Genomic DNA, 11,079 nt, shown 5'->3' with positions numbered 1-11,079 from the left:
ATAATGAAACATGTGGCAAAGTCAACTCATACCTTGGGCATTGTGAACCCCTGGTGCCTTTCTCTTCTGGTGTTTTCATGTGGCTTCCTCCCAGGAATGGACTCTTGTTGAGCAGGTGACTTCAGCTGAGGTCCTCATTACTGCTCAACTGCTTGCTAGGGCTTTCTTGAATACATATAGCTGGTTCTCTTTGTTGTCAGAGGTCATACTCCTCAAGGCTTTCTGTTTTCTGACTACCTAAAGAAAGTGTCTAGATTTTTTTAAAGGACACCTAGGGAGCTAATAGCTAGCTGTCTAATCCATACTTTTGACACTCAAAAATCTTAACTCAGTGCTATCTGCTCTCTGTCCCTTTCTTTCTGTGATCATGAACCAGCTCAGGGAAAGTCAGCTGATCAGAGTTCTCCTGATCACTATACAAATAGCAATAATGCTTACTTAAGAGTGTTATAAAGATTAATGCCCATTGGGTAATTTAAAATATCCAAGTATGTCAGTCTTCAGAGGGAAAACATAAAATATAGAATATATCATGGAAGGCCTATGTGAACTTAATATACATAAAAGTTGCTAAGAATTGTGATATTTTTATTTTTGTGTTTATAAGAGTGATATAAAACAGTGAGAAAAAACATATATAAACTAGCCCAACCCTGTGTACTGTATGAAATTTTTTATTGAATCTCTGGGAAATGGAATAATATAAAAAGTCTGAATATTTGCTTGAGTTTCAGGGCACTGTTTAGGGGAATGGACTGAAAAAGAAAAAGATGACAGGAAGCTACAGTTAGTTTCATTAGTCTGGTTGCGAATCTCAAAAAATAGAAACAGTCACATTCTCCTGGAATCTAAGTACAGAGTTTATTAATAGCACTCAAATCACTAGTGGAATGACCAACCACATAAAAAAGGTATAAGGAGCTATTTGCTGATAGCTGACCACCACTCATTGGTCTCCATATTAATCTGTTTGGGAGAAATGAAGTCACATAACTAAAACCCAGGCAACCATCTCTTAGTTCTTAGTGGAAGAGTGGTGGGTAGACAACAGAAGCTGTAGCCTTTTACAAATAAACCTCCCAAAGAATTTTGAATACTTCAGTCATGAGTAAATCGGCTAAACAGAACGGTGTTGGCAGAATTCCTTTAGATGGTCAGAGGCCACTCTCATGAATCCATCATTCATTCTATTTCTGCTTCTTCTCTTGAGGCAGGGTAGTGAGGGGTGGGGCCAAGGAAGAAGGGACTGGTATAACTAGACAATCACTAAGAAAATCTCTAATTAGTAATTATTTTTTGATAAAGCGTGGCTTCATCAAAATCTCCTCAGATAATAACTAACATTTATATGGCACATACTATGTACCAAGCACTTTATAATTATCTCATTTGACCCTTACAACAACCCAGAAAAGTTGATGCTATTATCCTCCTTTTAAAAATGAGGAAACTGAAGCAAACAGAGTGACTTGCCTAAGGCCACACAACTAATAGGTATAGGCCCACGGCTCTATTCCCTGTGCCATTTGGCTGCCAATTGTTTTTTAGGAACCTGGCTACACTCAGTATCTAAATCTAAGGCAGTCAGGTTTATGTCTGGTTTCCTCAGATAATTTAGTAAACAGGCTATTTCCCCCATAGTTCCCCTACAGAGGTTGTCATTCATATCTTGATGAATTTAAGGGGAGAATATAAGGCACTGTGCTAGGACAAGTGATGCTGATGAAAAGGTTTATTTATAACATCTTTTAAAAATTATCTTAGTAAACATTTATTTGCAGTCACTTAAAAACTTAAAGTAAATTCTATGCTATGTCAGGCATGAACATTACAACATTCCTAAAAATAAGTTATTTGCTTTTTAATTCAATCCTAAAAACAGAGAAATAACCAATTTCCCCCTGATTTATTTTTAGAAGATGGCATTTTATTTATTTGCTTACTATCAGATATTTTAAAATATGGGTCAAGGTGGCTTAAAAGAAAGCTAGTTTCATTACTTTTATGTTACAAAGCATTAAAGTGAAGAGTACAGCTGGTAATGTGAAATACACATGTTATATCATGAAACTCAGTGGGTTTTTTTAAATAAATAACAAATTACACAAGGAAGAAATGCTAATAAGCATAAATTTTCACTTTATGAACCTCCTTGTCTTCACATTCCCTCTGTTTATTATAGTAATAGAAAGTATTATCTCTTCTCTGAAGTTTCTTCACATAGCCTGTCTCTGGCCAACGATCTACCTGTACACACACAAAAGATCAAAAAAACAAATATAATATTTATGAAGTACTTGAATATAAAAAAATTCTTGGTATCATACAAAAAAGTGATCGTTTAAATTTTTAAAAATTAAAGTAATAAAATAACCTGTATAAAACTTTGATTCTTGTATGTTTTATATATATATGTATATATATGATTTTCAGATAATTAACTGAAATAGAAAATACAAAAGGAGTAGTTTATGATTTCTTCATAGACTCCACAATGATTAAGATCAAGATCAAGATCAAGATATTCATGGGAACTCAAAATTCTCATGCCTTCAGATAATAAGATTTAGAGCACAAAGGGACTTCAAATATCATTTATTTCAATTCCATTTACCATGAAGAAACTGATGCCCAGCTATAATAAGTGATTTACCTGGCCCCTGCTTTGCAATAAAGATTTTAGTCACTTGGGACTTGAATTCAGGCCTTCCAAATCCAGTGCTCTATTCTGCAAACTACATTGGAGTTTAATGAGTTACCTCATCACCACCACCTCTCTAAGATATGTTACCTCTGGGAAAAGCCTTTCCTAAAGCAAAGTAAATCAGACTATTGACTCTAGGCCTAAGCTTTTGGGGATCACGTTTCTGGACATATTCTAAGAGATACCCGGAGGGGGGAGGAGATGGTTTTATTTAGCCATTAAAAACAAAACAAAATCTGAGGTTCATATGTTATGTATCATCCCACAATCTCATGGATACTTCAACAACATAGGTATTGCTGCTGTTCTTCCCTTCTACATACATTCCTTAGACATTGTTTTGTGACTAGTTTTTTCCTTTAAAAGTGCTTTAATGTACATTTTGAAGTATAGCCATACTTAAAAGATCTGACTTAATCAGAATGAATGCCTTTTTAAAATGGACATGTAATTTAAGCCTTTTTGAGTTACTATAAGTAAACTTCTCCTAACTTACTTAGCTAGAGTAGTTCTCCCCAGGCTATATATTTGAAGACTTTCAGCTTGGAAAGACTTACTAGACCTTGCTCTCTGAGGGCAGGAATAGCCTTCAATAATAAAGGGTCTCCACCATTCCATGATTAGGCAAAAGAATTCTGGTTTGCCTGTATAAAAATGTAATAAATCCTTGTTGACTGACTGTTTGAAAGGTGAGGACTTGGTGTGCAAAACATTCACTGCTAAAAGAGACTTCTATAGGTCCTTGGGCATAGGTAAAGGGCTGGGCTTATTTTAGAACACCTTTTTCAAATACTATTGCTTCTATCTTACTTATTTCAAACCTATTATAATACCAAAAACAAAAAACAATCCTTCTTGTGATTTTAGGAATATAGTCACCTTCAAATATTTGTAATAATACTCATAAATAAAAAGCACTGTTATTTTAATTAGGATAATTTTTAACTCATTACCAGAGTTTTTTTTAAAAATCATAATCATTTTTCATTTTTCCACTCCCTTTTTTTTTGTAGAAATGCTAAGGACCAATAAGAAAAGCTAGTTGGAAAGAAGAGAAAGATGAGGATTTAAGAATACAGAAGATTCATAAAGTAGATAATAAGACTAAATTACATAATCAAGATGAAGTTCATTAGGGCTCAATGTGGCTAATAATCATTGTTAATAAGTTAAGATCTAGACATTAATAAAAATAGCTAGCATTTATTTATCACTTTAAGTTTCATAAAGTGGTTTACAAAACATGCTAGCTCATTTAATCTTCACAGATTCTTGAGAGGATCAAATATAACGTGGATGCCACTACTGGCCCCATTCTACCAATGGGAAGACTGAGACAGAGGTTAAGTGATTGCCCCAGTGTCACACAGCTAGTAAGCATCTGAAGCAAGATTAAAACTTGATCTTTCTGATTCCAAATCTAATGCTCTATCTATTGCAATATGGGGATGGGGGAGGGGAGATAGAATGTACATCATAAAATATTAGAAAACAATTATTAAAAAGTTTATGTATTGGGGAAAAAGGAAACTAAAAAAAATTGAAGACGAAAAAAGCCTAGTTACCAAATTTATTAGATCAACTATTATAAACTCTAAATTAGATTTCTTTTCTAAAAAATTAAGTTCAAGGTTGGAGCAAGTAGCTAGGTAGCACAGTGGATAAAGTGCTAGGCTTGAAATAGGGAGGGCCCAAGTTCAAATATGACTCTCAGATACTTCCTACCTATATGACCCTGGACAAGTCACTTAACCCTCATTGTCTAGCTCTTACTGCTCTTCTTCCTTGGAACCAATACATGTATTAATTCTAATGGTTTTAAAGGAGAAAAAAAGGAAAAGTGATACTAAGACAGAAAGTAAGGATGAAAAAAAGAAATTCAGAGTTTAAACTCCATCCCCTCCTCTCCATCCCCACTCCCTTTGTACACTAGGAAGAACAAGAGCAAAGAAACATAAAAACAAAAATACCACATTTTGAATGGGAGATAACAGAACTATTCTGATAAAGGAAAATTCTTCTTTTTCTACAATCTATCTTACCATAGAGACTTGCTTCACTTGTTTATATTCAATTTCATCCCGATATCCTGCTTGCTGAAATCTGTACAGATTCTCTATCTCATCTGACCATTTTTTGGCACGACTTATTGATTTTGGTTTCATGTCAGAACTAGCCATGTCTACAGAAGTTTTACCACCAGATTTTTTTCTGAAAGATGTTAAAACATTATTAATATATCTTATAATCATGACATGCTATTCAAATACCAAAAAGAACATAAAGACCTCAAATTTTAAAAATACATATATTTCCCATTAAAAATCCTTTCAAGCTAGTGTAATAATAACATTCAGCCTCAGATCTATTTAAAATTACCAGGTGCAGCAAAGGCCACAATGCTTTCCTGAACTTTCCTGATCCACCTTGATATCTGACACTCAGAAAGTAGCAAGTAGGCATTTTAACAAATTCCTTCCACAGTCTTCAACAACAAAACTTCATTTTATGAAATGTAAATTTAAATGCTTTTCATCTAAAAGTTTAGAATTCTTAGATAACTGATTTTAACCAACATTAAACAGCTTTCAAAGTGAGATATTTTAGAGAAGCATTTTTAAAATAACCAAAATACATCAGATAGGTTAAATTTTTCACACTGAATTCAAGTGGATAGAATTTATGCCTGTTTTCTTGAAAAAAATACTAGAGTTGTAGTTATTTATTTCATTATTAAATTCAGTTATGGCCATTAATGTCTTAATGTTGGATTTTAATCCTATTTTGAGTACTTGTGTGCACATTTTGGATAAATTACTGTTTTTCATAGGACCATAGGAATGTCAAAACATCCCACCATTCCATGTGATTATATTTAAATCATCTCCTTAAAATTTTTTTTTTTAATAATTTTTTTGGTCTTTGTTCCTAGGAAGGGTATGTAAGATCTTTCTTCTCACTCTTTTCCCTTCTTTGCTGCTGGGAAATAGTTGTTTCTTCTTTCTTCCCTTCTTAATTGCTCTTCACGGTGGTCCATTTGTTCAGATCCCTGTGGTGCTCAATCCTGTGGTAGATCAACGTGAGAACCAAAACTAAGCTCCATGACAGGCATAAAGTGAACTTTAGAGATACTCAGATCATTAATTTAAAGACTACCATATAAAAGACACTTAGGTTCCTTGTTATTTGAATTTAAGTTAATATTTATTAAGGGCCTACTTATACTTGAAGCACTATTGTGTGCAATATAAAGATAGATATGACACAGGCCCTGCTTTCTAAAAGCTTACATTCTAATGGACAAGTATACATATAATGATATATCCCATCATAAAAGAAAAAGTGAAATAAGTGCAGAGGAGAGTTCTAAGCAAAGTGCTATGAGAGATCATTTGGAGGGGAGGATTTAAGGTGGGCTGTGAAATAAGGTACACATTAAAATAGATGGGGAGTTGTTGTTCTATGTAGGATGAAAAGCTGATGCAGAGGATGCAGGAGGGCTCAGAATGTAGGCCCCCAGAGGCAGGGAGTACCCAGAGTTCAGCAATGGAAAGACTGGTGAGAAGATAACCACAACAGTCTAGTTAATAAGAAATAATCTAGGGTTGACAGAAACAGAAGTGGAGAACAGGTTCCTCCTCCCTCCCAAAAAAGTATTGCTGAGGTATAGATGAGAAGACTTAGATGTGTGAGGTGAGAAAAAGGAACCTGTCAAAAGAGAACTCTAAAGTTAGAAGAACGGCAACTGGGAAGGGAGTGATGCCTTAAGTGATGCCTAGGGTGAAAATGATGAGTTCAGTTTTAGAAAAGTTGAGTTTTAAATGCTGAAGGGACAAACATCAAAGATGAGCATCTAGTGAGTGAATGCTATCTGCAGTATACTTTTATAGTTATGCGTTTATAACCACATAACCCTGTTAATTAAATAGGATGCACCCCAAATTTTCAGTCTTCTAGAAACCATTCTTCCAACAAAACATTATTTCTAGTGGATAAAATACAGTGAAGCCAAATCTCATAAAATGGAAATTTTGTCATTTTGAGTGAATGCTAAATCTATTATTATACATTTTACTTTGATAATATTTACAAACTAGCATAATAGTAGATATTAACTTCCATGATATTGTATGTTCCTGGTTCACCTATTTCTTTGATTCCTTCTTCTCTACTCCTTCAGTGGTGCTTCTTCCTAACTTCAAATTGTAGGCACTCCCCAAAGATCAATCCTTTATTAGTCCTTATCACTTCTCTGCACTCCTTTCCTTTGTAATCTTAGAGCTCAATTATAACCTCTATGGCTAACTTCATAATTTCTAGTTGGGACCCAATAACTGATCTCCAGGTCCATTGTTTAAATTGCCTGTTACATATCTCTCTGTGGATGTTTTTATTATCTCCAATGTAACATGTTCAAAACAAGATATCTTCCCTGTTAAACCTGTTCCTTCTACTCTCTGATTTAACTACTGTTTAATGGCACTACCATTCAATCACCCAGGCTTTAACACCAATCATCATCTGATATTCTCCCTTAAATTCTCCTCTTCTTCCTTGCTTTCAAATTCTACTATCTACCATTTGCTATTGATTTTATCCTCTTAGTATTTTTTGCATTCATTCACTCTTCTAGTACAGGTTCTCATTTCCTGGATCTATGTGATCGTCTCCTTGTTTATAGTAATACTTTGTCTTCTCTTAATCCAGATCATACACTGCTGTCAAAGTAACTTCTGATTCAAATATCTGTATTACTTCAAACAAAACTGTGATGTTTCTCTATAATCTACCAAAAAAAAAAGTCCTAATTCTTAGCATTTTATACCCTGTATATTGTTCCAGTCTATTTTCTAGTTTTATTCCATCCTGCTCCTCTTCTTTGCCTTTTGTTTAACCAACTGGCCTACTTGAGGTTGACTGAACACATCATAAGCCTACTAAGTCTGTCTTACTACTACTATCTACCAAAAACCCATTTTTCATGACCCACATCAAATGATACTGTCTATTAGGTCTTCCTCGTGCTAGAGGTGAACTTTTTTCCTTCCTCTGAACTCTGAGCCCTTTATTTTTACTTGTTTTATTCACTAGCACTTTCTATTTTGCATTGTAATTATGTGCATGTCTTATCTCTAGAGGCAGAGACCAGCATATATCCTTCAACAGCTCATACAATGCCTTGCACTCAGTAAATGTCTATTTAATTAAATTGTTTCAGTTTTCCAGATAAGAAGTTGAAATAAAGCTTAACTTAAACATATCTATTCAAAATTAGTGGTATGACTTGGATTCGTTTTGAAACCTTCATCTCTATGTACTTATTCAGGCCCTAAGTAATGTTACATTCCTAAGTATATCTACATTTCTGTAAATGGTAGTATTTATGTACATATAATATTTAATAGTACATATTCTGTTGAGTAATAAGCCAGCTTGTATAAAACAGTAAAGGAGATGTTTGTTGTGTAATTCCATTAATTTTAATGGGAGATTAATATTAAATTCTAATTACAACCACTTACATGCCATCTCGGTTAACTGCTTCACTGCTGAGCAACATATTAGGCATGTCCAACAAACGAGCTTGTCCAGTGGACCTGGACGTACTTGGTACGTTCTGATAAGCCAATTATTCAAATGGTATTCCATAGAAAAAATGCTGCCAAGAAACATGCAAAAGAAATACCAGAGTGCCACTTTCAAAATTTAATGTCATGTTTTTACAGAAATTTAGTAAGTGTATTACTTAAAAGAATACAAAATGAAGCAGCTTTAATAAGTGGTAGTATAATCATAACTCCAATTGATTTTTAAGATTTTTTAAAAGATTTGGCTTTTCAGTACACAATTAGTAGTGCGTTTTTCTCTATTAATAACCTTAATACTTATAATTATGATTATATTTTCATTTGCTGTACCAGGATTCTATGATTCTGGACATTTTTCAAAAATATAGGAAACTATGTAGGACAGAACATAGACTAGAGGCTAGATAAGGCTAGTATAATTAGGGATTCAACATTCTCCTTGATAAAACTGCAAATTATTGTGGTAGATATTAGGCACTTCAAAATTATTCATTCTCTGTTCCCAAAATTCCTTCCCACCCCCCCACCCCCAATCTAAAAAGAACCATGTCTAGCAAGAACCTGGGACAGGGTTATCACAGTGTACAGTGGTGGTGTCCAGTACAGCATTTTTTTCAGCTTTATAGTTTGCTTTAATGTTCATTAGACACAAAGCAAAGTTTAATATTATTACAAAAATACACAATTTATAATTACTTATCTGTTAGCTAAATGTTTTCAATCCTTCTGGCAAAAGACAGTTGGAGATTCAAACTGGATTAAGACCATTCAGAATTAAGACCCAAAGGTATTTTTATTGTCAGACATAGCAGAAAAATAAATAATATTCTCACATTTATTAAATATATATTTGATTTCTAAGATAAAGTGATTTATTCTTTGCAAGATTTAATTTTATTGGTGGAAATGCCATTTTCCATTTGTAATTAAATCAATTCATTACTTTCTACCATTGATAATGCTAAAAATGTATAATTTTGTTGATGGATGCAGTAGAATCACTTCTCTCAGAGCCACCAATGTAAATATAACATCTTGTCCCCCAAAGGAAGCTGCTGAAATAGAATACATGAAATGGTGTGTGATGCATAATTTCCCTTACTACTACATAATGTATTTTCTAACAAATATCTTCTCTATCCCAATCTCTTATATTTCTAGGGCTTTTAAAATTGCTTCATTACATTTCCATAGGTTAAAATTCCTACACCCTTAATACTTCATTACATTTTACTTTTTTTCTTCCCCAGAATAAGGTAAGGCCTGAGTAGAAATGAGTGGCATATAGATTACTCACATCTTTAACTGAAGCTCTTTTAACCAAAATAAGTGGTGTCTATACTTGTATGTTGAGTCATCTCATTAAAAAGTAAAAGGACTGCATGCTGCAAACAACGAATGAATCATTAACTCTGGACAAGAGTCCTGGCCGCAGTTTAAGAGTCCTAATTTCAATTACTCTAAGCTACATGTGTGTCTAATCCTGGAAACCTTTTAACAACTCCATTCTGTAACACTTTCCTACCCCACCTCCAGACCTTACTAGCGCTCCCATTTTTCTCTCCTACTTATTCAACTTCCTAGTCCCCCTCAGAAGCAACCTTGACCTAACTTTTGACCTGACAATTTGCTCTTCTAATACATTCACTGCACTGAGGTAAAAAGTTAAATAAATTCTCCAGAATCCTTTCGCCAGTCCATAGGCCACTGTGAACATTATAAAACTGGCCTTTTAAAGACAATATATAAAAATAGCTTACAATTTAGCACGTAAATGCATTTTATATATACATGTCCTTTGATCCTCACAACAACCCTGTGAGGTAGGTCGAGCAAATTTCATTAGCCCTATTTTACAGGGAAAATTGTTTCAATAAGCTAAAGTGACTCTTCCAAGGTTATAACTCGTATCAAGAACCAGGATTCAAAATCAGATCTGAACTTTTCCCCCTAAGCGGTAGTACACTGCTTGGGCCTTCTAGTGTGCCCTCTCTTCCATGACCCAGTCGTTAACCATGTGCATTTGGGGTTTTAGAACCATTCCTCCGGAGGCCACCCTCATAAAGAACAATACACGTTGGCTCCCCCGAATTCCTTCCTGCGGGTTTCCTGAGTGTCGTAAAGGGGCTGAGATTTAAGAAAAATACAAATAAAGGCAGCCCGATTGGTAAGGGGATGAGTATAAAGGTGCTGGGCAAGGCGTAAAAGAAGGAATAAAGGCTGGCGGCCAGCGAGAAGTCTAGGTCTGGAAGAGCCACCTCCGCCTCGAGGCTTCCCACAGGGAGGGAGGGAGAAAGGGGCGGAGCCTGGAGCTGTGGGGAGGGGCCTACGAGAAGGGTCCAGGGCCCAGGTCCGCTAGAGCAGCGTCCCCTGCCGACTGGTTTCCTGTCCCTCATAGTTCCCTGGTCCCAGCTGCCTCTGAGGTCTCGGGGCCGCCGGTTACTCACTGCCGACGCCCTGTGGCCCTGGAAGCTTGGGCGGAGGCGGTGCTGGAAGCGACTCCTTCGGCTTCTGGGGCTCTTTGGGCTAGGCCAGCAAAGAGACAACGGTTTCCTTCTTCGCCCTCCTGCCTCCTAGCAACACGAAAGCTCGCTCGAGGCCCAAACCAACCGCCCTTTCCTCCTTACCCCGTGCGCCTGCGCCGGGAAAATTGGAGCGTTGGGAGAGCCGCTGTCCAAGGAGGGATGGGAGCTGGAGTGTTACCTAGGCGACCTCTCGCCTTCCCCACGCCAGGCGGAGCCCGTCGGAATTTTCTGGAGATCTAGAGTGTAGTTCCCCTGGGCATTA

The 11,079-nt window shown here is 35.8% G+C and overlaps 1 protein-coding gene across 6 annotated transcripts; it reads right to left on the bottom strand.

The window, feature by feature from the left end:
- Positions 1 to 1,905: 1,905 nt before the first annotated feature.
- Positions 1,906 to 11,039, bottom strand: MEIG1 (meiosis/spermiogenesis associated 1). Of its 6 annotated transcripts, XM_007504003.3 has the most exons (6): positions 10,740 to 10,879; positions 9,590 to 9,677; positions 8,227 to 8,363; positions 5,665 to 5,768; positions 4,747 to 4,915; positions 1,906 to 2,247 (listed from the first exon to the last, which is right to left on the bottom strand). In XM_007504003.3, the coding sequence occupies exons 4-6, from the start codon at positions 5,739 to 5,741 to the stop codon at positions 2,119 to 2,121; spliced, it is 375 nt and encodes a 124-aa protein (XP_007504065.1). In that variant the 5' UTR covers positions 5,742 to 5,768; positions 8,227 to 8,363; positions 9,590 to 9,677; positions 10,740 to 10,879; the 3' UTR covers positions 1,906 to 2,118. The 6 variants fall into 6 exon arrangements, with proteins under 6 accessions (XP_007504065.1, XP_007504064.1, XP_007504067.1 ...); XM_007504002.3 differs by lacking the exon at positions 8,227 to 8,363; XM_007504005.3 differs by lacking the exon at positions 9,590 to 9,677 and having other exon boundaries at positions 10,740 to 10,873.
- Positions 11,040 to 11,079: the final 40 nt, after the last annotated feature.

Source organism: Monodelphis domestica, chromosome 5, assembly GCF_027887165.1.
Source record: "Monodelphis domestica isolate mMonDom1 chromosome 5, mMonDom1.pri, whole genome shotgun sequence".
NCBI classification, from domain to species: domain Eukaryota; kingdom Metazoa; phylum Chordata; class Mammalia; order Didelphimorphia; family Didelphidae; genus Monodelphis; species Monodelphis domestica.
This window is presented reverse-complemented; position numbering and strand designations above follow the sequence as displayed.

What these genes read in the sequence shown, in the direction of transcription:
- MEIG1 (XM_007504006.3), bottom strand. Translation starts at nt 5,741, where the DNA reads ATGGACCACCGTGAAGAGCAATTAAGAAGGGAAGAAAGAAGAAACAAC. An exon ending in GCAGCAAAGAAGGGAAAAGA is followed by an intron (nt 4,916 to 5,664) that starts GTGAGAAGAAAG and finishes AACATCTTTCAG; the next exon opens with AAAAAAATCTGGTGGTAAAA. An exon ending in AAGTGAAGCAAGTCTCTATG is followed by an intron (nt 2,248 to 4,746) that starts GTAAGATAGATT and finishes GTGTGTGTACAG; the next exon opens with GTAGATCGTTGGCCAGAGAC.